The sequence below is a fragment of the Argentina silus genome (assembly GCF_951799395.1).
Source record: "Argentina silus genome assembly, chromosome: 6".
Taxonomy (NCBI): Eukaryota; Metazoa; Chordata; class Actinopteri; order Argentiniformes; family Argentinidae; genus Argentina; species Argentina silus.
The window spans coordinates 7,609,953-7,637,532 of NC_139660.1; the positions used below are offsets into that span (position 1 = coordinate 7,609,953).

Here is a 27,580-nt window from a genome sequence, read left to right on the forward strand (position 1 = left end):
TCATCACCAAAGAGTTGCAATGATACAAGGTATCCTATTGGACCGAGAAACTCGTTCAGTCGTACGTTCTCGCTCGTGGGCACCGTTTATGCAAATTTCCTTTGCCCGAATACGGACACGATGGAATGAAATATGGTTGGAGAGGCGAACATGGAGGACCGAGACTCATGAGAGCGTCGCGATAGTTTTTTGGAAAACTGGATACATCACTGGCTGCGTTGTTTCTATTGTAAATCTCAGTGGAGTGGCTTTGTAGTCGTGCTACAAGTGCGAAGAAAGAGTTTGTAATGCAGTGAAGAGTAACTTTTCGGAGAAAGGGCAGGGGGTCTGGCGTCAGCAATAACCCCCTTACCATCCCAACGCTATGCCGTGGGTTAGCAGCAGTAAGCGAAGAGAAAGCTCGGAGCTGCCGCTGCCCGCGGGGTGGGAGGAAGCACGGGATTATGATGGCAGAGTGTTCTTTATTGATCACAACACACGACAAACTTCATGGATTGATCCACGAGACAGGTAAAATATTGAAGGCCTAATTATGGATGCATCGTTTCTTAACTAATAAAGTGAGTTGAGGTTTAATTAAGTGTCCAAGCACTGATGCATCCACAGGAAGACGAGGGCGGGGATATGCAGGCAGTGATGAGCGACTCAGCGGAGCAACAAGCCAAGGCAATAATGTTTTGCCGGGTACCCAAAACTGATACAATTGCTCCACGCGTTACGGCAGATACGTTTTAGCTACTTAATCGAATCATTAGCGAATGATTCACCAAAGTAGAGATTAAGTAGCCGAGGAGGCTCCTCGTCAATTCGGCAACACACGTACTGTATAGTCAGGACGTGAACATCCATGGTGGATGTTCATGGTTAAATTGTTTTTTTTATGTGCTGTCATTTCGGCTCGATAGGTACAATTATAGCATTCACTTTATCATATATTTTGAAGATATAACCACATTTTGGAAGGACAGGCGACCTTCCATGTCCCCGTGGTGTTGAATCCAGTCTGCTGACAATTGATCAACATACTGGACTCATAAAGAATGTCATCATGTGATCCTGCTTAGTCAAACATACAAACAACACTCAAGTTCACCTGATATTCAAGACCACTAAACCAATCACCAGGCTTCTCAATCTGCTTCTCAACTTCCGCAATATTTCCATTCATTCCCATTATGTTTGTAGATGGTAGATTTCTTATGCAAAAATATGCATGCACATTCTTGTCACTACTCCTGATAGGGGATTGGAGAAGCCAAGGACACATAGTTATCCTTCTCTGATCTTCCCTGTGTAACTGGTGACAGCACTGAATTAGGCCTGCCGAACTGTGGAAAACTAATTAATGAAGAGAAATGTTTGTTGTCATGACCCTGAAATAAAATGTTATGTAAAGAGATTTAAAAAAATAATAATAATTAAGAGTGCAAGTGAAAAAGCCAATTGAACTGCAACTCCCAGAGATCTTTGAGAAACTATGTGAGGAATGCTAGTTGGGCCACTGGGAAATCTGCAAGGATGTGCTTTTGTGGGGACGGAGATTTCACCAGCTCAGAAACAGGGCGAAATCAAGCACTCGCATGGACTTCAAAATTGCATTGGTGTACCATGAGATTATGGTGAATGAAATAGGAAATCTTAAACCTTTTTATGGTCAAAGGTTTTGTATTAAACTACCTGCTAGTTTTAGGAAGGAATGTGAAGAAATGTACAATGTCTCATAAAAGCAACACAAAAGTAGTGTGTATAGTGCTTCAATGTAGGACTTAAAAAATACTTCTCTTTGCAGCCTTGTCCTTGTATAATTCAGTTAAAGGGGCAATTTGGGATTGGTACATCCATTTTTGGACTCTTGAGTTTAGTTCATGTCTTACCCCTTCAGAACCCAATATATAAGCTTGTTTAACTTTATTGTTTGTAAACAGTGCAATTATAAACAAACACTGTATAGCTTAAAAACATGGTTAAAACTATAATTTTGATCTCATGGAGGGTCAGTTCTTGCATCCATAGCACTGTCTATGAAATTGAGAGTGGTTAAATTTCTCCAGCCCCTCAGCTGGTTACCAAAAAAAGTGGCGGGGAGACCACTTTGTTGTTGTTTGAATTCCATATTGCACCTTTTAAAGAATAATAAATGAATACATATTTTTTACCCAACGCGCATCATTTGAACAGCTCCCTTCTTTAAAAATTGTAAGGAGGGAATGGAGTAACTGCTTATAATCTAGATAAGAAAAACCTGATCTACTTGAAGGCTCCCCCACAAGTCATATGATTACCCATTGTTAGTTGTAGCTGATAGGAGTCGAAGAAATCTAACATTTCCATCGCTGTTGTGAAAGAAATATACGGGGTGTAGAGTTTGCATGAGTGAAGACTGTATTTCCGTTGGCTTGTTTAGTGGAACATACAGAGAGAGACCTGCTGAGCTGACAGAATGACATTTAGATAAAACAGAGCAATGCTTCTCAGTGAGTCAATGAGAGAACATTGATGATAGAAAATTGGGATGGGGGGTGGGGCACTTATACATTTAGTCTGTGTGATTATATTTAGTTTCATTGATTTGGTAGCACTAATACATACATCCCTCTTTATTGCAATAGAGTGGATACACTTGACCAGGCTATGGTCAAAATAGTTTTGAGTCATTCCCAATAAAGTGTGTGGTGCTGGCTATTCAAGAATTTCATTTTTTAATCAGCCCCTGAGAAATAATGAATATGTATGCACATGCTGAAATCTGGATGGCAGTCCATACATGACAGAGATCGTTGCTGTTAGTGAGTGTCTCCCCAGTTCTTCAGGTGAACTGATCCCAGCTCTCTGCTTGCTGTACTGATTCACCAAATCCACCTAAACTCAAATGTGGTGAATAGTCTGGTCATGGTTGGTGTGGTGTCATCTTTTCCACTGTCAAAGCTGGTCAAAGCTGTTGCTGCCTGAGAGGCTGGTTTTACACCTAAGTTTCTTCAGCAGAGCATGTATCGCGATGTTGAAGAGAGTGAGAGCCTCTCAAAATAACACAACAGTGAGGGGAAGTAGGCCTGCAAAACTTGAGACTAGCTCAGGTAAGTGATTCATGACAGGCAGTGATGCTCACAGTGAGCCACAGTATGGCAGAGTTGGACATGGGCCTGGGCTCTGCTCTGTGTCCACTGGTCCACAGGACCTCTCTAGTGGCCATGCTCCAGGAGACTGGCGATGGAGGGGCAAGATGCAGCTGTGCTGGTTAGGTGACAGCTTGTAGTGAAAAGTTAGATCAGTGTGTGAATGCACTACACAGTCACCTGGGAAACCACTGGAGCTGCTCTGTGAAATAGGCTTGTTCCTTGACTCTCGCACACAGTGGAGCAGGTTCTTGTTTTTAGCCTGGCAATGTGCTGTACCATACCAATGTGTTAGAAGTTGTGTTGGGATAGGAGAAAAATGCAAAAATCCTCTATGACTCTTTAGTTCCAGTGATTGAGGTGAATGGACACCTCGGGCAGCCGTAGGGTCTGGCCCTTGTAGCCTCTGCAGATAAACACTTTTGTGGGGCTTTTTTGTTACTGCGGAATGAGCGATATGTCAGGCATGCCTACACTAATGCCCAGGGGCTCTGCCTGCGAGCGGCCCCAGACAAAGCAGCAGAACAGAGGCAGTTCCCACGTGTCTGCCCACCCCCCACACCCCACCCCTCCTCTCCACCCTGGGCCCTGTAGGCCTCCTTTATTAGCTCTGTTATGCAACCACCACGGCCGGCCTGCCGCTTCGCAAAGGGAGGCCTTTATACGTGGTCACAAAGCACACCAAATTCAATTATTCTGGAAAGGGTGAGTCGTGTTTCCAGTGCCTAAAGGTTATTCACATGCGCTGAACCCCGCTGCTATTTTGCTTCCCCCAGTGTTTTCATTATGATGGCTCTTTTTTCTTTCTTTTTTTTTTGTGAGGGGGGAGGTTACGAACATGCCATTGTTTCATCTAGTGTCATTTTGACTGTGTGTTTTGTGTGTTCTGTTTCCTGAGTAGACAATGTGTTTGCCTGTCTCTTTCCATTCTGGCCCCTGCTCTGACAGCAAATGGTTGTCATGATGCTTTGTGCTATGAAACTTTTAGCACATCACTCAAAAACGTTGAGCCCCTTGGAATGTAATGGCAAATGTAATGCCCAAGGTCACATTACAGTAATTTCATTATTGACTTTATCTTCTAACTGTGGCAGTTTTAGTTGTATTATGAAAAAATCCACTTGCTTTCAAGTGGTTATTTGTTAGCCAAACCGTAATTTTGCGCTAGTACATCTTTATCATGGTGAATTAAAAAAGATTAGCTTTTTGGTGTTTTATTCACCATAAAATAGGCCTATATTTCCAATCTCTGTGTACTTGTCTGCACTGTTCTGTAGATCAGTGTGTAGGCATAGAGCAGGCACAGCATGATTGAGTGCAGCCCATGTTCTCTAAAACAACTTCTGGGCAGAATAAAGCAGAGCTTTGAAATTGTGTTGCCCGTTCTGCTCATTTGTTCATTTGTCAAACTCATCGGACCAACTTGGAGCATTTTCTTTTCATGGCTGTTTTTTCCACCTACACACCATCTACGCACCACTTATTTCTAAAGTAAGGAAAGAAAACTGTAAAGTACTGTATGCGGAAACCAGCTCAAATTATGCCAATAAACTCACAACCTCCTCCCACCTACTGCTCAACAGTAGTAGCATATGTCGTGTTTGGCTTTAGCACATGTTCAACTGAGATCTTCAGTTTACTAAGTTGGAAATCCTACAGCTTCAAACAATGTGATGCTGTAGCTGGACTCTTCTTTCCTCCCAACGGGTCCTTCTCTAGAACCTCTTGATTGTTTCCCGGACTCATCCATGACCATAGGTTACAGACTCCCTGCAAGACAGCCAGAGGCCTCTCCCATGTGACGAGAGGCCATCTAAATGTGTTGCGGAGACAGAGATGCCACACACTAGCGCCGGACCAGGCTACTTATAGTAGACCTATTTCCATAAGATTCTGGACATAATGGAAGGAGGGGATGTCAGACACTGTCTGACATGCTCAGCTGCTTTAGGCTTCGCTCTGAAACGCTGCACCAGCCCCTCAGAGAGGGTGCACATAAATGACATTCCTCCCAAAGTTGTTTTCACATTTCTTTTTTAACCCAGAATGGAATTTTCAGACCAACACTTGTGGCCTTTTTTCCCTGAGGCTGTGTGTCTGTTAGCCCCTTCCAGAGAAGTGCTAACAGAGGAGTGGTATGAGCATGCATGAGGACTGGGGTTATTTGTGGTGCATATTAGAGTTAAAAAAGGGCCATATAGCATGTCCTTCTATGACGTTGTCTATCTTGGTGTCACTACATTTGTTGTTTTTTGTGCCCACATGTAATGCTTGTAATTTAGAGGTCAAGTCTTGACACTTATTCTAGACTTGAGCATCAGTTGCTTGCTCGTTTGCCCCTCTCTCTCTCTCTCTCTCTCTCTCTCTCTCGCACTCTATCTCTCGCTCTCTCTCTCTCTCTCGCGCTCTCTCTCTCTCTCTATCTCTCTCTCTCTCTCTCGCGCTCTCTCTCTCTCTTCCCCTCTCCCTTTCAATTGATATGGGAAAAGGTTGTTATTATTTTAATTTTTTCACCAGCATGAACAATTGATTCGAATGTATTCAATGATTGATGATGACCATATGTGTGTGATGTCCCATTATGACTGGGCCTGTGACATGTACATAAGTAAGTGAATGCTGTACTTGAAAGTGGTCCTGTTTTGAACCGTCGTATTCAAAACTACAATGTGCTACATCTGATGGTTTACTCTGACGACACAATAACATCACTGGCAAACTCCCACACTAGGGAGACCGCACTTTGCCGTGGCGACAAGTTGTCTAAATGAACACAGTGTATTAATTAACTAAATAAAAGTGCTCTCATAAAGTTATATAGACCTGATCGAATGGCATGAAAGTCAGCAGCGGCAGGACCGCCGTTCAATTTTATTAGCTGCTTAAAAACATATGGCCATCAAGTAAGTCTGAGAGCTGTTACTGAGCCCGATTCCGTGGTCAAGCTGGGAAACAGAGACCCAAATCCAAAGCATTAAAACGCTGCCTCTTGGGTACTATAATTAAGTTTAACTGGGAATATTATTTTTAGGGATGCATTCCGTATGAGGAATGCAGAGGCTGTTGTTTGGAACATCTTAATTTGCAGTCGGAATGCTGCTCCGGCCTTTGTTGTCGATGAGGGCCGATGTCGGAGGAGCTGTAGGGATGGCCAGCCCAGACGAGGTCCAGTGGCCCAGACTCCAGTTTCACATGCCTTTCCCATGCAACACCCCGTCACCAGGCAGACGGGCCCACTCCAGATAGAAATATCCACTGGGAAAACCAAAAACAGCACAGATTATTATAGAATTAGCAAATGTGTCTCATGACTAAATGTGTTGTGCTGGAATATTACACATTATAAGCGATATAGATATACCCTATCCTATTGAAAGCCCCTATACTTAAATTAAGTAATTTAAGTAAATTAACTTAGTCACACTTCAGTGATGTTAAATCAATGTTTCTTCTGAATATTTCACTCTCGAAATAGTAGTGTACTTTGCAAGTAAGCTTGTAGCAAAGTGTTAATTAAAAGTCTTGTGTTTGCATAGTCTCACATTTTGTAGCTACATTTGTTAAATATGTTTGTGCAGAGAACCTACAACTTCAATATTTTCCTGGTTGTGGTATTTTTGAGTGACTTATCGCTGTCAGACTTCTTCTATTGACACACTGGTTTCCTATCTGGCACAAAGGCATGCTCCAGTGTATTGCTGGTCAAAAAGTCGTAGAGTGCAGAGGAGGATATGAATGACAGGTGGGATGTGTCGTTGACATGGTGTTTGAATTGAGATTGATAGTATCTATATACTCTAAGTCCTGTAAGAAGCTGTCCTCGCTGTTAGGTTTTTGGGAGTTAGAAGTTGGCTGAACTCTACTCTGAGAATGTGGGGCATATCATCATGATGTCTACAGACTTACTATACTCTGTAGATACGGCCGATGAAGCCTTTGGGCTGGGCCTCTCCTCTGTCTGAGTGTGTGGCGGTTTATGAAGTCTCCCAAGACATGACTTGGCGAAGCTGGTGCTGCTGTCACAAGACTGCGTAACAAACCAAACATTCAGACATTCCCTGATTCAGATCTGTGAGAGCCGAGGTTTTCTTTCCTCTCCTCGGGGGATTGGAGGGGAGCTCAATACTGCACTGTTCCTCTCACACAGCTTCCCAAAGTGGCTCTTGTTTTGTTCCCTCACTGTTTTTATGGATTGTGCGACACAATCCAAAACATCTTGGAATGAGTACCAAGCCTCAGTTTGCCTGCACATTCCTATCCAATAAGTATCGAGTGAACTCCTAGTGGTCTGTATTTAATGCAGGACAGAAGTCTTCAGAATTGACAACATCATTTATTGCATGTCTTAATGCATGTCGCCTAATGACCTTGTTCCATCTGTGTTTCTCCCCTGCAGTGTAACTGTGGATTATGTGCATGTATAATTATGTATAATGCACCTACGTGTATGCCATTTGTATTTTCTTTATTCTTGCGTGTAGACATTGTTTACGTTATAGAAATGGCACAGCTAACACAGGCACTCGTCTGGAAGGCTCCCTAACAGTTTACTCTTTTCCAGGGTAAATGCCGGTTGCTTTTCCAGGATAAAGGCTGGTTACAGTGGAATCATTTGTTTGCTATTGTTAAACACTCAGGGGAGCAGACAAGCAGTGTGCTAGTGTTGTCTTGTCGTCTTGTATCCCTTTACATACCCAGAGCACATGAGCCTAACTGAACAGGGAGATCAGTTTGCCCCTTGTGGTGGTTCTCTGTGTGGTACATAATGGTGTCTTTACCAGGACACAGTGTTTGCCCCAGGTGTACAGTATGTGTAGGTACAGTACTCTAAGCTGTATGCATCTCATACACGTGTGCTGTGCTGTGCTGTATTGTCTGAATGGCTGAGGGGAAGGGGAGGAGTAATTTAGTCTCCTTCTACTCTGGAATGTTGTGGAGAGAGCCTGAGCTTCTCTTTCTGGGCAATCCCTGCATTGTGTGCATACTGCGCCAGGATGAAGCCTTGTGCACTGTCTGCATTGTGGGCATACTGTGGCCGGAGGAGTCAGCACTCCTGGCCCAATGTCTAGTGTGATTGATGGCCATCAGGGGGTTGTTATTTGCATTGCTGTCATGAAAACATTCAGATTATGGAAACGGATTACTTCACAACTCACCATGTTTGAAAATGTAATGTGATCATTAGGGATAAATGACAGCCTTGTTTTGAAAGCTTGACTGTTGAGATATTTGACAGTTTCAGTTTAACCTTTTTTTGAAAGAGCACTTAAAAGGGCATGTTTCAAACATCAGCTAATTATCACATCAGCTAAACATCACATAATTATCTAGAAGACTGTCATTTAAGGTGTGTCAGAGAGATTTCTAAACCATCTTCTGTCGTAAGAATAGGGATAAGCAAAGGCTTTCACTTCTTGTCAAACATATGGAAAAGCGTCTAAGAAGACATCTACTGTACCAGAAAAAGTATTTAAATCAAACCTCATTAATGTTCAAGTATAGACCCCGGTCAACTAATATCTTAACTTATATTTTGTTTTGCAAAAAATTGTTTGGCTTCTGTAAATTTAACCAAAAACCCACATAAGTGTAAGATATTTTCAAATTTCTCTGCCTCATGAGGAGCAAGGATAATGAAAGTTAACTATAGGTGGACCTACCAAATAGGTAACAGAATGATCAAATCAGTAATGGAATTACTGAAATTGAATTGGCTACATTCACATATTGTACAGGTTGTATAGAACCTAAAAAGGTTCTTCGGCTTTAAGGAACCCTTTTGGGTTCCATGTAGAACCCTTCTCAAAGAGGTTTCTACATGGAAGTTAAAAGGGTTCCAAAAGGGTTCTTCCACAGGGACAGCTGAAAAACAGTGGGAAATCATACAGTAGTGGTTACAAGTCAATGCATCAACATCCTCACCAAGCACCACATCAACGTCCTCATCTCATGCTCCAAACAATGTAGACTTCATTTTTGTTGAGTAGAGTAAAGAAAGCAAAGCCAGCAAACCCCACAAATATGTAGCCATTGAGTCACTGCCATTGAGAATGATGACATACACTTCTACAAAAAGGACAGCAAGGGATTTGTCTTCATTTGAGAGTGCATTGACACACATGGTGTGGTGTCCCTAAATCAGATTCTTAAGATCCTTCCCACACCGGTTGCAGACAATAAAGAACGATTTCCTTTTGCAGAGGTTATCTCTGAGGCAGACTAGGAGCAGATTGGGTGTCTGTGTGTTTTATTATTTCAAATTCAGTTTTTTGGTGGCAAAATAGGCTATTTTTGTAGAAAAAGACATTGAAAACAAATGTCTTGATTTAAGTCACGTTAAATTAAGAGTTTCAAATGCCTGATTTATGTATCTTTTTTGTGTCCCTATTTTGGCTACATCATCATGTACAGAATGACATTCAAATACAGAAATTATGCATTTCTGTAGGGGACCCATGCAGTCATTCTGTTACCATCATTCTGTTACCCGATGTAAATCCACTTTACTTACTGTAGCTCAACAACCAAAATAGATATTTTCAAACTCAAGGTATCATATGATAGCAAACACCCAACTCTTTCTGTAGACATATTTGAATCTTAATTTTGAGCATATACTGTATGTTTTGCATCGACTAGTTCCAATCTATACCCTTGTTATTTCAGTCTCAAGCCCTTCACATATCTCAGAGAATGGAAGGGTTTGCCTTGTGCCATTGCACCATAAGTACCACTTGTTACGGTCAATGTTGAGACTTTCTCACTGGAATGAATGACACTCCTTTCATGTCAGGCATTACTAATAAGCTCTCTTGGTGTGTGAAATCTCTTGTCTGCAAGTCTCCAGACGTTAATACAGAATGCGGTTAGTCTGCTTACATAGCCTCCGACTATGTCACCCTCCCAATTTGTCTCTTCTGGCTCACAGAGCTATGGAAGTTGTGGCATGCCATCCCTCAGACCAGCTTTACAGGCTGCTTCTATGAGTTAGATGGAACAGCTAAGGATGACTTTGGAGTATCGCTTAAAGTCGTTTTTTTTTCAAATCTTTTGATGTAAATTATAATGTTAAGATGATTAAAAGTCCAGCATGTTTTTAATGTAATTATGATATTGGAAGTACTCTGGAAAATATACTAGAGAAATACTATTCTGTGCCTGCAGTATGAAGGTCTAATTCAGACTTTCAGGTGTTGTTGTAGTGTAAGGAATGTGTTTATGAGCAATGTCCCCCCCCCCCACACACACACACGCGCTACATGCAAAGGGGTTAAAAGATCAGCAGACTGTGAATGACAGAACATGCATTCATTGTGGTTCTCAAGGAATTTTTGGGATTTTTGAGATGCCAGTTTATTTTCCCTGTAATTTCACTCTCCTTTAGTTAAGAATGTGTTTTGCCAATGTCTTTAGAATCTAGATTATGATTGTGATTATGTTTTTCTTGAAATGAAAAGTATGTTCACCTTTTCAAAGCATGTGTGTTACTGTTAAAGCCTGTGTGGTTACTGTTAAGGTAATTCAATTGTGTTTCTGCAGGATCACTAAACCCCTGACGTTTGCTGACTGCGTTGGAGATGAGCTGCCTCTCGGGTGGGAGGTAGTGTATGATCAACAGGTGGGAGTCTACTACATCGACCACATCAACAGTAAGTGCATCCTGTGTTACTCTATCCTTAGTCTGGTGGTTGAACAGTGAAGTTCTTTGCTAACTGGTCATCTTGCCTTTCATGATACCATTTGCACCCTTCCCTATATTATGAGTAACATGAGTAAATTATTACTGCATCCAAGTTACATTTTTGGCTCAGCTAAATATTCAAAGGCAGCATACAACCAAGTACTACAATGTTAACACCACAATGTAGTCCCTATCGTTAACACCACAATGTAGTCCCTATCGTTAACACCACAATGTAGTCCCTATCGAACCATTACTGCAAAGTAAGATGTTTGAATAATTTATGTGAAATAAGGGCTTTGTAATATAACCAGTTTCATCTGACATGTTCATCCCATTTATGGGAATGCCTGGAACCTCTGGCATTTGGTTATCATGTGACCTCATTGCCTGTTGACCTTGCACAATGTTGTTTTTTGAACCACATACTTTGACACAGAATGTGTCACCAATCCAGTAGCAACATCCTGGAATGAATCACCACGCTCTAATTTCTCTGCGCCGCCTCTCATGTGGCCCCTCATTTGTTTCCAAATGAGTACAACTGACAGTCATTTGTGAAAGAGAGAGAGAGAGAAAATTCATAAGATGTTTACTCCAGTTAGTCTCAGAATTGCAGACGTTCATTATTCGAGTCAGGGTTTGAGTGTTTAGAATGTGGCAGCGTCAACAGTAGTGGTTGACGTGTGAGAGTTTATGGTGCCTTCAGCATTCATTCATGACATTGGCAAACATTTATTTGTTGAGAGGAAGTGTGGACTCGGGAACTGGTCCGGAATACAGGCTCCATGCATCCTGTTCCTCATTCTCTCAGATGTGATCTTATTGGCAGTGCTGCAGTTCTGTGTGTACCTCCCCTATCCCTTCTACTGGAGTTCTGTTCCATTGACATATATACAGAGAAAACATGTTACACATTATCATAGTCCACGAAAGTTTGAAACTCTCGACGAATGCGTTTATCATCATTAGCAGAAACTAGAGTACCAACGATTGGTTTCTGTTAAAAACATGTTGCAACAGGGGTTGCATTATCAATTTGACAATGGGATTGCTAGTAACTAACTCTGTTGTCTTGTCCTGTTGGGGCAGAGACCACCCAGATCGAGAACCCTCGTACACAATGGCGTCAGGAGCAGGAGCGAATGCTGAAGGAGTACCTGGTGGTGGCCCAGGAGGCCCTCAATGCCAGGAAGGAGATGTACCTGATCAAGCAGCAGCGTCTGGAGCTGGCACAGCAGGAGATGCTGCTCTTCCACCAGCTCTCTGAGGAGGACAACCGCTCCATCACCAGCAGTAAGACACCACACTCTAATTTGTCCAATTGCTTGAATGATGTGGCTGAAATATCAAGTCAGCAACACCTCCTATGAATGAGCCATCAGTTCCCACCTCTTCCTATTTTGTGAGAGCTTGTACCTCCTGCCTCTCCCCCTCCCCCTAAGCGCACTACTTACAGCTCCCCTGAAAAAGTCCCCTCCCTCCCTGCCTCACTCCCTCATCTGTCTGGTTCCCTCTCCCTTCCCATCTCCGCCCGTCTTACCTTACCCCTCCAGTGCACCTCCAGACAGATGTAGTCTGAGACCTCTCCAACAAAGAGGAAGGGCAGGAGGAATCCACACAAAAGCCCTACTATCAGAGGACACCGTATCCCTCACCTCCCCTCGTGTTGTGGTCGCGGCTGTCAGAATACCAAAGTCAAGTTTCAGATTTAACTGACCCCTTTTCTCTCTCTCTCTCTCTCTCTCTCTCTCTCTCTCTCGCTCTCTTTTTTCACTTCTCCTTGTTTTTTGCTCGCAGCTCTCTCTGGCTCGTCTTCAAATGCAAAATATGACCCTGACCAAATAAAAGCGGAAATAGCCTGTAGGCGGGAGCGGGTAAGTCATTATCGCTGGAGAACAATGGTGTGCACGTCAGAAGCAGCCTGTGTGGCCCCAGCAGGAGAGAGGGGCCCCTGTGGGCATGAGGGCCTGGGTGGGGCTCCTCCAGGATATTGAGGCCAGGGACCTCCAGAGGACGAGAATGAGATCAGCACTATACGGTCAAATAGAGGCTAGGTCACTCTCTCTGAGGGTGGGCCATGGCCAAGAAGTTGAAGTGTGTGTGTGTGTGTGCGTGCGTGCGTGTGGTTGCGCCAGGGAAGGCTGGTGGAGGCAAAAATCAGAGGACGGGCTCATTGTAATGCATGGAGTGGAATGAGCCCGTCCTCTGATTTCTACCCCCATCAGCCTCCACTGGTGTGCGCATAACTGAGTGTTTGCCTGTCTGAGTAGTGATGACTAAGGGTTTTAGCCGGGTGGTGGTGAGGGAAGCCCATTGTGTGCCATGGTGACCCAACACTCGGCCTTGTTTCCACAGCTCTCCAGACTCAAACAGGAGCTGGCCCAGATGAAGCAGGAGCTCCAGTATAAGGAAATGGGAGTGGAGACCCTGCAAGAGTGAGTGTTCCTCTCCCTCTGCGTCCGTTTCAGACCCGCCCTTCCTCTTTTAGCCCCCCCCCCCCCCCCCCCCCTTTCTCCTTCCCACACACTCTCACGCCCTGGCCTGCCCTGGCCCCCACCCTTGAACACAACCCTTCACTCTCCACTGAGTACTGTGGCCTCCCATTCCTGCTCTGAATGTCCTTCTCTGCCTTTATTATAAACTTTCCATACGTTACAGATGTCTCCTCCTATGAGTCTTCAGTCCTGTTCTCTCCCAAGTTCATCCATGTACCCTCCAGTCACCTTGGCTTCTCTTTTAAGCTTTTCACACTTGAATATTTCAGCCCAGTGCTATATATAACCCAGAGGAGTGAGTACACATCAGCTGTTCTTGATATATTTTGGATGATTTTCCTGAATAGTATTATTATATTAAAACAGAGTGCTTAATCTGTTGTTGTAATACTGGCAAACAGTGTACAGTATGTCAGGAATCCATATATTTTCACATCCCAACTGGAGATATTTTTTAAGTGGCAAAACGTCTCAAAATGATTCACAATTGTCCTGTTTTTAAGGTTTTCAGTTACTGCTCTCTCACTACTACAATTTAATGTTATGCTGATTATGTCATTTAGGTATTACTCAGTTCAGTGGAGCAGCAAGCCACAGAGTTGTGAAAGGTTCTAAAAAACTTACCAAAGTACCAAGAAACGATTCAAAACTAAAGGAGATATTGTTGTTCAACATTGACACGTACCTCTGTTTAACAACTTTGCTGTGTTGTTAGTTTGTGTAGGTTTTTAATGTATGTGTGTATACATAGATACTTTCTTGTGCTGGGAACATTTCTGAGCTGCTCCAAATGTATGTTAGAAATAGAAGCTCCACCTCTCTCTCTCTCCTCTCTTTTCTCCTCTCCCTCTCTTCTCTCCTCTGTGTGTGTGTGTGTGTGTGTGTGTGTGTGTGTGTGTGTGTGTGTGTGTGTGTGTGTGTGTGTGTGTGAGAGAGAGTTTGCTGGAAAAGGAGACTCCACCTCAGGAAGAGGATGCACCAGTGGAGTGCAGGGAGCCAAGGCTCAGCCTGGAGAGGAAGTTGCTCCATGAGAAAGGGGGGGGGGGGGCATGAAAGCAGTTTAAAAAACACAGCGATATCTGGCAGCAAATTCCTCTGCACTTCCTGAGTCCTGGCAAGACACCTTATCTCTTAGATAATACACAACTCAAATGGCTCCCAGAATAGACTGGAGAATACACAAGTACGCAGAAAACATTGATGCTTCCTTCACTCCAGAGGCTTTTTGTCTATCCTATTGTTTTTGATTGGTTTTCTTTACCCAGAAGGATTGAGACCCTTAGACTGTTGTTGTTGTTGTTGTTGTTGTTCAATCTCAGCTGTTGTCAGCATTAAAGCTTATTATTCCTCATGCCATGTCAGGCAAAACAAATAAACTAGCCTCTGATATGGAAATCCCCCAAATTGTTGCTCCACACGAAAATTGAAAGTGCAGGAATAAGCTCGAAAGATCTATCTTGGATAAACAAAGGCCTGTGATCTGTGAAGACCTTCTGACCTCTTCTGAATCTCAGTCAGTTGAGACTCTATTTCCCATGTTCTCACAATGTCAAGAGCAGACGCTCCAGGGTGGGCTGTGGCTTTCCCCTCTCACCGTTGATGATTTAATTGTGCCTGGGGTGACGGAGGACATGCTTGTAGTTGTCTTTTAATTCAAGTAATGACAGTTTTGAAGAAACCTCAGAACTCAAAGTGGGGTTGCAGCATTGATAACTTAAAAAGAACCTTAAAAAGAACATCATTTTCAGGGAGCATAACTTTCCCTTCTATTTTGAATCCACTGTTGACTCTGAGTCTTTTAAACAAGTGTGTGTGCTACTGAACATGGGGGTGGGTTCACTAAGGGCACTAAGGAGTGGGTAGTGGCACGTTTTTGCTAAGCATATAAACTCCCAGGCCCTGCCAATGGGGTGGGGGGGTAACAAAGCAGCACTTGTTTTGGGAGGAAGAGGCAGGGTCCACGGGCGAACAGTACCTGCTGTTGAAGGAGAGCCTGGAGGAAGCGGGCCGTGGCGAGACTGGGGCCACGTGCCAGGCCCAGTGATGTAGAAGGCAGGCGGCGGCTGCAGGCGGCGCCATGCAGCTCTCCTCCTCTCTCAGATCCCAGGTCCCCTAGAGGGCTCCTCACACAGCTAGGACTAGTTCAACATCAGCCTGAAGTCTAACCACATACAGTACACCGCCTCTGGATGAATACTGTAGCATTTAAAGAGACTTATGACTAAAATCATATCAACCAATGAGTCTTATGGTGTTACAGATTACAGGAAAAACTTTTTGTATGCAGATTGCTATACTTAGGCTAAAACTGTATTTTGGCTATCTAGAAAATGATCTCTTTGTATTTCTTTTATGTACCATTATGACAAGAAATTAAGTCATATTTTATTTATGTCTATATTCACCATGTCATTCATAACGTTTTGAGAATACAGTATGTCCCCAGGTTGTTTGTCTTGCTCTGAGAGCACTGGCATTCCCTGAAGGGGGCTTTGGTCTGGTCAGGCTCAGGTTTCACTCGCCTAATTATTATGCCTTTGAGAAAAGAGGCTGGTAAAAGTTACAACAATATTATCCCAGCATGGCCACATAGTAAATTGGTTACACAGACAGATCTGTGAACGGATCATAGGTACTACTCCAGAAGCTCTAATCCTCCCTAAGAAATCATCCTCTGTTTCTTAACTGTTTTAGAGGATATTTCACATCCCACACAAATATGACTTATAGAGATGCTGAAGGCCTTCTAGACTTATTTTCGCAATATGAGTTTTTGGTTTTTTTATAAAGTAAGACTCATCCTGTTTCTGGTGTGGAATGAGCAATGTCATTCTTAATTTAAGTCTGTATAATTAGGTGTGTAAAATAGGGCGGGCTGGATTCTTGTGTAATCTATATTCACGTGTTTGTGTACGTGCTAATGCCCAGCAGGTAGATGCTAACAGTCAGACATGCCCTGGCCCCAGTCTGAGTGAAAACAGCACCTCAGTGTGCTGCTACTAGCATGTAAATCCATGGAGCCCCATAAAACTACAAATGAGCAGAATTTAACACTCTTTACTTAAAACAATATGTCACAAACTTTTAAAGCAATATGTCACAGCATTTAGGTAAAATATGTCACAGGTTTAGATGTAGGATCAACAGTATCAAAATGTAGTTTCATTTAGAGTAATACATGTGATGGACATACAATTTGATTGGAAGGCTCCTTGACGGAGAGGACAAAACGAGTGACATGGACTTAGACTTAGAGTGTGTTTGTATGCAACGTGTGGGTGTTGTTGGATCAAGTAGAGAGATCGGTAGAGCTCAGACTGAGGTGTCTCATAGTGTTTCTGTCTGTCTGTCTCTCTGTGTGCCCTGGTGTAGGATTGACAGGAAGATGTCCAGCAGTCAAACCAATTACAAGCTGGACGAGGCTCAGGCCATCTTCAACGAGCTGCGCAGCATCAAGAAGGCCATCAGCACAGGCGAGAAGGAGAGGCTGGACCTCATCCAGGTGAGAATGCATTTTTTGTCCTTCATGTTGTCATTATTACATTATTGTTAGGATACTTTTCAGAATTTGATCAATGGCACATTGGCACAATACATAATGTTCAATACTGCCCTCTTGTGTCTGCTTTTCACACTTTTTCACAATCGTCTCACCCTTTTGAGGACTTTGTTGATTCATTGGAAGATGTTACTTTTACACCCCTTCAGTTGTTATTATCGTAAAAACATACAGTAGAACTATGAATCTTACCATTGTATCTTGTCTTGTTTCACTCCACAGAGCCTGGCTAAGCTCACGGTGAACTTCCACAGCAGCTTGTCTTTCAGCGACTCAACGAATGAGGTGGCCAACAGCACTGGAACCATGGGTGACTCATGTAATCTGCAGCAGTACTGTGACACTGGCTGTCAGACTGACAGCATGGGAGAGGTAGGCATCTCAAACACCACACTCTGTCGTCCAACCTGGGGAGTATTTAGACTCTATTAGTGCTTGATATCCTCCTCCTATTTTTGTTCTGGCGGTTAATTTGCTGTTTGAGAATATGTGAGACAAGCCTCATAAAACCAATTGTCCTGTTTCTTGTTTTGATTCTATCTTTTCTTTTCTGAAGTACGGTTCCCAAGATTCCTCCCAATTGGTGGACAAAGTGAAACTCAACTGGCAGTATGAGGAGGCCAAGAAAAAGTAAGTTTATGGTTGGATCCTTATCTCCATACACTGCTGTACCAACACTGAAGCCTGTGCTTCTTAAATACTAGTACTACTGTATCTACTATACAAAAATGGGAGTCTATAACTGTATATAACACAATGCTAAGCAACAATAAGATTCAACTGCTCCATTCAGGTCATTTTGTAGTGGTTGTTTTCTCCAGGTCAACTAGGTAGCTATCTATGAGACATCAGCATACAACATTGTGACTAAACTACAAAGGTCAGCCAGCCTCCTCTGGTTGTGAAGCAGTGTGACTGCTCTAGTGGGAGGCTGTGTTATTATGAATAGTATTTGTGCTCGTGGCCGTGGTTGCTGCTGAGCGGACTCTGGCCGGGGAATGAGCTGGGTGGTCACATTCTTCCCTTGGCCATGCTGCTGACTGTGTGCTGCCTTTGTGTGTGTAGAGAGAGAGAGAGAGCTCCCTGCCCACTGCCCACCTCTCTGCATACTCTGGTTTAACACAGGGCATTTCAGACACACACACACGCTCGGACACACACGCATGCACACACAGAGACTGGTTAGGGCTACACGTAAGTGCAGGTTTAAGCAACATAGTCGGTAAAGGTATTCTCAGTGCTGCACCATACAATATGTAAGTGTGATGATGTCTGTTGAGGCAACTGGGAATGGGAATTTCAGACCCTATTATTTGAGATGTTTAGGATGGTATTTATTGAAATCTCTGTACCCATATTTCCTACACTAAAATCAGTCAACATGTTTCAAAGACAGTGGTTCCTATGTTCTCTGGCTGTAAGAGGTAGTGGTAGCACAAGCAGCAGGAGTCACTGTTATTACACTGGCTCCATGCAGTCTTTTTACAAGATGCATGTTGCTATGGGGACACGGCAGCAGCAATGCCAGCCATGACATCAGAGAATGCGCGAGAGAGGGGGAGACCTGTGGAAACTTGCATGCTCTGTCGCTGAGTCACTCTGTCTGAAATCCAATACACATAAACACAGTTATTTCATTTTAACCGAAAGGCAAGGACCCAGGTCTCTGAGTTCGCCCTCTACACGTTTTGTAAAAATAATGTACTGGAAAACACACCTACTCTGGAAGGGCTCATGCTGGTGCACCAGTGTAGTCTGTGTAAAATGATGAGGCTGTATGTTGTCATTATATGCCTACTATATTCTATGGTATGTAACCTAGCCTTGCTGTAGCTAACTTGTTAGCATGCCAGAAGGCTTGTATAATCTAACTGTATCAAGTGTCTCTAAAAATGCTCACTTCAATGCTCCAATGCTCAGTCACACTTACACTTAGAAAACAAATACAAAAACAATCCTCCCTCTCCTTGTGTCCTATAAGGGTGTCCAGCATCCAGCACCAGCTGGCCCAGCTGGACAGCGAGAGCTGGTCTGGTCGGGCCGAGGCGGACCGCGACCGGGACTTCTTGCAGCTCTTGCGGGAGAAGGAGGCTCTCCTACAGGAGATCATCCTGGTCAGCAAGCAACAACAGCGCCCCCCAGAGGCCTCCCTACAGCTGGAGGAGGAGCGCAGGAGGCTGGAGGAGGACGTGCACAGGGCCCACAATGCCCAGAGCCAGGGAGCCAGTCAGAGGTCAGTGGGTTATACACTGCTGGTCTGAAATTACATCAGTAGCTCGGATCTGGCTACTTTTTGGATGATTTTTTTTTTTGGGGTGATTCACGACTACATTATGTCATGTCTTGTCAGGTTCATAAAGTGAAGATAAAGTGTTGCAATTGTAAAACATTTTTTTAGAGGAGTGGTGATTTAAAATATATTTTACAGTAGGAGTTTCATGATGGAACATGTGATATGACCTGTCAAAGTATCCACTGTCAGTGAGGCACCATGCCAAGAGTGCTTTGATGAAGCTGATTATGAAAAAGAATTCCAGAGGACAATATTACCTGGATTGTTGTTATTGTGTATTTACGATCAAGGAATCTGTCAAACAGAACCGTTTTGTAAATAATTACTGTGAATCTGAGGGAAAATATTCTATTTGTCAGGTGAAGACAGTGTGTGCTCATATGGCCCAGCTCATGTATACTAGACCACAGTAGGGCACTGGGATGGGGAATGCAGAGGAGAGATGAAGCTAGGATTGTTTTGGTTGTGTGGATAGACCACACATACAGTAGTACTGCTTTTTATTATGGTCCTGTCCTTCATAACTCACCTATGGTAGAGCAGAAAGCAGCAAGTGGTTTGTTTTATTATTGTCTGATTATTGAGTATTGTGTGTGTGTGTGTGTGTGTGTGTGTGTCTGTGTGTGTGTGTTGGTCGGTTGTGACAGGATCTTGCAGCAAGAGAAGAGGAACGTACTTCTGAGACAGCTGGAAGAGGCTACACGCATCACCACCTACCTTCACTCCCAACTCAAGAGGTAGGGAGGGGGTCTCACTGATGCTGTCACACCTGATGTCAGTCAACATTAAACATGTTTTATCTGTGTGTTTAATTGTCCTTGTGAATGCCTGTTTTTTTTTACGATGTAACCAAATTGCCCAGCAAAAGGACAACAAATATTTTCAGAATCCGAACAATATCATATTAATATCAAACATATGTAATACAGCAATCTTGTTTAGGAAATCTCTCTCTTATTTTCGTCTTTTTCCTCCACCCCTCTCTCCTGTCAGCCTCTCTGCCAGTTCCCTGACAGTGTCATCCAGCAGTAGCCGTGGCTCCCTGGCCTCTAGCCGTGGCTCGCTGGCGTCCAGTCGAGGCTCCCTAAGCTCCATCAGTTTTACTGACATCTACGGCCTGCCCCAGTACGAGCGGCACGATGTGGCCGGGGACCTCCACGACCCCCACCTACGCTACCTGCTGCCCCCGGAGGCCCTCTCCAGAGACTGTCCTGTGTTCAACCCTGACCCCCTGACCATGGGCAAAGCCAAGCGCTCCCATGACACCCCGCAGTCGCTGGCCTCGCTCTCCTCCCGCTCCTCGCTCTCCTCCCTGTCCCCCCCCAGCTCTCCCATGGACACGCCTTATCACTCGGCCCCCCAGGACTGCCCTCTCACCCAGATGACAGAGGAGTACATGGAGCTGGCTGGCCGGGAGCTTCTGGAGGGCCTCCGAGCCCAATCTCAACTCCACGCACATGCACACGCTGCCTTTTCCTGTAACGAGGAGCCAGGGCTCCCTGCCGCTGCCCAGCAGCTGGAGAGCAAGGCCCACAGAGACGGTGGTCCTCAGGGACCTTTCACCTCTGCAGGCAAGTCAAGCTACTCTGCATGAAGCAAGCTGCATATGATGCCTCCTAATGTACTGTATCTCAGGGTGTTTGAGTATGATGGTGTGTATGTAGTATGGTTGTAGTATATGTAACTAGTATGTTGACATGTACCCTCTATGGCCCTGCAGGAGTGACCCTGCGCTGTAACAGTGCCAACAGAAGCGGCCGCAGGGCCAGGAGGGTGTCAGCAGGCCTGTCAGAGGATGCTCTGGCCACAGACAGTGGAGTCTTCGAGGCCTGGGGCAGAAGGTGGGTGGCGCTCCAGATCATCAGTGTCAGTTCTGTCTCCAAAACCTTGGCGTCTAGAGCACTTGCGCCACCTAGTGACTATGACAGGAACCAAATAGCATGTATGTCCAACAATGGGTTGTCTTTCTTCCCACCCATTCTCTCTCTCTCTCTCATTGTTGTATTATGGTTCTCTTACAGGGCAGAGGAGCCTGAGGAGGTGGCATATATGAAGGATCCTGTCAGTGAACCTGCTCAGATACAGCTGGGACTCCTGTGAGTATTAAACACACACACACTTTCAAAGTTTCAAAGTGAATTGTCAGATATACAGAGAGTGTATGAAAGTACAATGAAATTCTTAGTTGCAAGCTCTCCTCTTCAAAAACACAGAATACAGTGGTAATACAGAATACAACCTTTATTTTTTTCTCTTTCTGATTACAGGTATGACAGTAACTCACAGTCTCTCCTCCTGCATCTACTACAGCTTAAGAATTTGAACAAGGCTATTGTCAGAGACGGTTATAAAGTGTAAGATAAACCTAGCTAATTTGTCATTTTTGGCACTTCTAAATGATACAGAACAAAGAGCAAAAAAAAAAAAAAAAAAACTCAAACATTTTATAAACACATTTCAATTATGTCAATGTTCAGATATGTGAAGGTGCACTTAATTCCATTGGACGCGGGGCGCGCCTGTGCGTTTTACTGCTGCAAGGCGCTGGAACCACAGTTCCAGCTGAGCTTCAACGAGGGCTTCCGCATTCCTGTTCCTGCGGACGCCCTGGCTATGTGTGCTCTGCAGCTGTCCCTCTGCTCCCTGGGACCACAGGCACAGGAGGAGCTGCTGGTGGGTCAGGCCCTCCTCATCACTAACCCGCTTAACACACACTGGGAAAAAAACAGCCTTTAATTGATTATTGCAATGTATTTTAGTAGAATTTCAAAAGTGTCTCACAGTTCGAAACTACTGTATAAATTGCATTGGCTGTGTAGTCTTGGATATAATGTGCTGTGCACTAGTGTCAGGCTTGGTCTATAAGTGTGTGTGTGTGTGTGTGTGTGTGTGTGTGTGTGTGTGTGTGTGTGTGTGCAGGGCACAGCGCAGGTGGGTCTGGCGGAGTGTGAGGGCAGCACAGAGATGGGGTTCCGCTGGCTCCGGGTCCAGATTCTGGGCGGAGTGGATGTGCAGCAGAGGCCAGAGCAGGGGAGCCTTGGCCCTGCCAAGCAGCCTGAGGGCCAGGAGGAGCAGACCCCCAGGGCCACGGTGGGTACAGGATACACACCTAGCCTCTTTCCACAGCCGATGTATTTCTGGCACAATGCCTGTTATGCTTATATAAGACTAGACACATACGTGTGCGCACGCACGCACACACACACACACTCTTTTTATTCAGTCTCTTTATTTAAATAAAAAAGAAGCTCATTACACCACATGAATTGACAAACATTTGCTTTTTTATTGTATACGTTACCTTTTTTATATCATAATAACAATATCCTATTAGCATTTATCAGGAGATAACAGAACTGATATCGGACTGTATGTTCATATCTAAGTTTAGAGAGATAGTATGCACACAAAAAGTGCCTGATCAAAGTGACAATAGTTAAGAGATGACGAAGACCCAGTTGGGGTCTAAAAATCCTAATAAACTACACATTTTGGGAGCAGCAACCAGGTGATTTCTCAATTATGTTAATATCTAAAAGAAACATGTCATACCTCATAAATCACCCTGAGCCTCTGAAAAACATTCCTCCTTTCACACAGTCCCTGAGCAGCCTTTAAAGTTGACTACACAGCTATGTTGAGCTGTTAATGTCAGCAGTTGACAAGAATGTCACAAGCTTTATGTCAAAACACCTTGAAGTGATGATCCACTTTATTAACATATTATGCTATAGAACTAGAATTCAATGTTGTACCGCCATAAACCGCAATTTAAAAAAGTAATTTAAAACAACACTCAAACTCAACTCTGAAATACTTTGCCAAGTGTAATGTAAAATGTAATGTAAAAACTGTTCTATTTTAAACTTACAAATGCGCTCGTGGAGGCAGGTCTACCAAACATCAGAGGTCCCTTCAGACATCAGAGGCACTGCGACAGGAAAGCTTGCCCTTTGGATTGGAACTTCTTTCAATAGAAACATTTTCAGTAGTGGGTTTATAAATTACTTTTCGAAAAAGGTAATACAGACAAATTATTCAGAAGCAACATTATCAAAATATTCCCTTGATTTTTAGGTGTTTTGAGTATGTTTTAGATACTGTAATGAATTGGCTTCAGTGGGCAAAACTAGCTAAATGCTGCATCTAAATAACTAAAAACACGATATATGCACCTAAAAACGACTTGAGGTAATTAACCACATCAAATCCTAATGCAAAACAACTATAAGATGAAAATATTGTGCCACTTTAAGTCAAGAAGTCCTTGGCAAGTAAGTTCCAGTCCAGGGTTCACCAGGGCTGTTTGTGTCACCTATTTCTCTTGACACGTGCAGAAAAGCTTACATCCACTATGCAATATTGCAAAAATAAGAAATTCTCTATGTAACATCAAGACATTGATTTGATTACTGCAATGTATCCAGGTGGAGGCAGGGCCTTTTCTTATCGAGCACCACTTCTGTGGAATAGCCTGCCTGCCCTTGTTAGTGGGGGGGTCAGAGACAGTTACCACTTTTAATATATGGCATTTAGCTGACGCTTTTATCCAGAGCGAATTACATTGCAGTGAGTGCATACATTTCAGTATATATGGTCCCAGCGGGAATCAAACCACAACCTAAGTGTTGTTAGTGTCATGCTCTACCAACTGAGCCACAGAGGACCACGAGTCTAACCTCTAGACCCACCTTTTTAGATCTGCATACAGTTGCCCATAGCAACATCCCCTCCATACTAATATTCCCTGTCGATAATACTGTGTACCCAGTATGCCTTTACTCATTTACTATAAGTGTTTTGTTAATGTGTTTAGTTTTTATATGATGTACTGTGTAGTAAATAAACTTGAAACTGTGTGTGTCTGTGCCTGTGTGTGTGTCTGTGTCTGTGTGTGTGTCTGCTGGCTGTGTGACATTGCAGGACACTGTGTGTGCACTGCTGGCCCGCACCACAGCTCATCTGGAGGAGGTGGAGAGAGAACTGGAGCTGCAGGGGCTGGGCAGGAAGGAGGAGCAGGGAGAGGCCGTGTCTGAGAGGTACAGACACGACTCACAGACACACATCTTAAACACACTAACATTTACAGAGACATGAAACACACTCTTTTTTTAACACACTACATCTATTGCATTGGAGAACGCCTTCCAAATGATCCTTAACATACAACCATAGAAACACATCTCACACAGTCCAAACATATTGCCATCAAAGAAGCATGCCTCACAATTACCCACTTTGTCGTCTAAAAGAGGCGTGTCCAAAGGTCATATTTCTATAGTCACAAACTCACTGTCACATGCACAGTATAGATACACGAGAGGAGAATCTATTTGCCAAAAAAAGTTCTATCTGTCCCAGGAGCTGGCAGGCAGAGTCAGTGGACAGTGGCTGCAGTAACAGCACAGCGTTTGTGACCACCTGTCCAGAGGGGCTGTGTGCAGAGGGCATCTGTATCACCACTGGAGGGCGCTGTGTCCAGTCAGCCAGCAAACCCCCCACATTAAAGGTAACAAAAGTTTAGTTTCAATATTCAAACTAGTATACCATTTTAGAGTGCATGGCTTCATTCTGTGGTAGGCTAGTGTGAATATTGGAACAAACACAATGTTTTCAGGATTTACATTGTTTGATTGATAACCCCATACCTGACATTACTGTCCAGAGGTTATTTATGGCTTGTTAAATTACAGTTACAGTAGAAGCAGTGGTGGTATTGTCGAGTGACTGTGTTGTTGTGGCAGGTGGAGAAGGCCACCATGACAGAGGGGATGTATCCAGAGCCGGTGAGGGTGCGGCCTAAGGAGAGGGGGGCTCGCTGGGGCCACGCCTCCCCTTTCATGCGCAGCAGCACCATCGTACGCTCACAGACCTTCTCTCCTGGAGCACGCAGTCAGTACGTCTGCAGGGTAAGTACTGTCAGTGCACAGAAACACACAAGCACACACACACACACACACACACACACACGCCCTTGTGTGTCAACAGAAACACAGCTTTTACTATACCTCTGTCTAGCCACAGACTGGACGTCAGAGGTCAGTTTTCTCACTAAGGATGACTGACGTTCACTGTCCAGCCATAAAGTTTTTAGTTTAGTTTTTTTTGTTTTTACAGGTGTGTGTATATAAATCTCCTAAATTCATGATCCTGTTTTTATCCTCATCAGTTGTACCGCAGTGACAGTGACAGTTCAACCCTACCAAAGAAATCCCCCTTCATCAGAAACACATTGGAAAGAAGGACATTGCGATATAAACAGGTACAGTCAAATCAATACTAAACCAAGCTGAGTACCATGTCTCAAGCAGTGAACTACAGTAGCTTTAAAGAAATGGAAAGCTAGTAAGAGAGCCTAAGGTGTGTGTGTGCATGCGCGTGTGCGTGTGTAGCAGTCCTACCGGTCTTCCCTGGCTGAGCAGCCGACGCGGACCTCCCTGGATCTGGAGCTGGATCTCCAGGCCTGCAGGACGCGTCAGAGGCAGCTGACGGAGGAGCTGAGCACCCTGAGGGAGCTGAAGCTACGTCTGGAGGAGCCCCAGACCAGGGACGCCACCGAGCTGCCCCACTGGGCCCTGAGGGACGAGCGCTTCCGCTGCCTGCTCCGAGAGGCCCAGAGACAGGTAGGGACTACCTAGCTACAGTGCTACACCAGAGCAGGGCCATAGAGACCTTTTTAACACTGGGCCGACCCATTTAGAGACATGGAACTGGAGAGTTTGTTCATAATCCCTGAGGAAAATATGAAATATGACAAGGCTTGTGGATGCTTTCTGTGGTGCAGGCGAACCAGAGCAGACAGGAGCAGCGTCAGGAGGAGGCTGCAGAGAGGAGACTGAGGAAGGCATCCAAAGAGGTTCTGCAGATGAGGGGGCAGAGCCAGAAGGAGCCCCTGCCTGTGCAGACCTTCAGGTAGGTAGCCACACCGTTGCATTTAGATCAGAGAAAAGCAATGGACCTGACCCCCGAGGTCCGACCCTGCCATGTATCAGTCCGTCAAATTTATTTTAGAATGAAACAAAAAAAAAAAACATTTTGTAAAAAAAAAAAAAAGGCTGAATTTTATTGTCACTTTAGTAGCTGCGCTATTAAAGGCAGAATTGTAGTTTGTTTTTTTAGGTGAACTCAAATCAGTGAGCTTGCTAACGTCCTTTATCATCAACATATTGTAAGGTAAACTGTAGGCTACGTGAAACTGAAACTGTACATGACACTGACAGAGTGGTATTTGTCCACAGAGAGAAGATGGCTTTTTTCACAAGGCCAAGGTTCAACATACCTCCTTTACCAGCTGACGACGTATAAGAGCTTGCTTCTGTATTATGTCATCAAATATGAAGTATTTGTCAACTGTATGTATTCAAACCGATGAAGTAATTTGAACAAAGTGTAGTTATTTCTGCATAAAAGAACACAAAGCAATTGATATGCAAATGTTAACCATTCAAAAGCTTTACGTTTGAGTGTGGCTGTACTTATGCCCACATACCTGTATACACACACACACACACACACACACACACACAGACAGCATGGCTATTTTTTCCCTTTTTTGGGAAAATGCCTATTTTATAAGAAAAAAAATATCTTTTTACTCCTGTACGATTTATTTCTGATGTTTGTGCTTACAAAGGCTGGAAGACGGGAACAAAGTCAGTTTAGACAAATTCACTGTACTGTAACTTATTTTATAGTACCTTTCCTTGAAGGAAATAAAAAAAAAAGCTCCCTGCTTTTAAGTGTATTTTGTAAAGCTTTGAACAAATAGCACTTCAGTGTTTTTACATACAGTAGAATGAAACTGTTGGCTGAGTTTGTTTCTGTTACCTAATTCTTAAAATTTATTTACATAAAATGTCACTTTTTAATCCACTTTTATTACAAATGTTGTCCTTTTGTTGTTATTATGAAAATTATTAATATTAAATATTTCATGTACTTTTCAATATATGGATAAATATATTAAACACTGTATTCAGATTTTTTATGATGTCTGTAAGAACATCTGCAGTGTTACCTCTTTTGTGAAGATAAAACCATTAAACAACTCCTTGATGCATGAGTGTTTGGTTTGTGATGTACTGTATAACATTGCGATACATAAATCTAAAACAGGATAGAGGACCTATTGTACACACAAGATAGTTGAGCAGCAATCAAACGATACAGTTGGATACAGGCCAAGAAATTATGATTGGTTGTGACAACCTACATTAGCGAGTTCACATCTTCTGTGCATAATTGTTTGATCTTTTCAGCAAACCATTCTCAGCAAGCATGTATGCAACATTTGACTTTTTTTTTAGCAAAAACCTGAGCCTTGCCAAATAGATGCCACAAGGCAGCGTTAGAATGCAAAAGTGTACGCTTTTCAGATTGTAGTTATAAGTACTGTAGATTGACGAAAAAGAAAACCATGTGGTTTTCCTGAAGAGG

The 27,580-nt window shown here is 43.6% G+C and overlaps 1 protein-coding gene across 1 annotated transcript; it reads left to right on the forward strand.

Annotated features, from left to right (window-relative positions):
* The first annotated feature begins 147 nt into the window (after nt 1–147).
* wwc3 (WWC family member 3) lies at nt 148–27,195 on the forward strand. The gene is made up of 23 exons (XM_083672196.1): nt 148–510; nt 10,653–10,762; nt 11,887–12,090; nt 12,595–12,671; nt 13,153–13,232; nt 16,665–16,794; nt 17,074–17,223; nt 17,408–17,481; nt 18,833–19,084; nt 19,792–19,881; nt 20,138–20,715; nt 20,865–20,985; nt 21,166–21,240; nt 21,412–21,498; nt 21,622–21,817; nt 22,064–22,234; nt 24,068–24,183; nt 24,506–24,653; nt 24,889–25,053; nt 25,314–25,406; nt 25,537–25,767; nt 25,929–26,056; nt 26,383–27,195. Exons 1-23 carry the CDS (start codon nt 365–367, stop codon nt 26,447–26,449), a joined length of 3,489 nt encoding a protein of 1,162 aa, XP_083528322.1. The 5' UTR covers nt 148–364; the 3' UTR covers nt 26,450–27,195.
* Nucleotides 27,196–27,580: the final 385 nt, after the last annotated feature.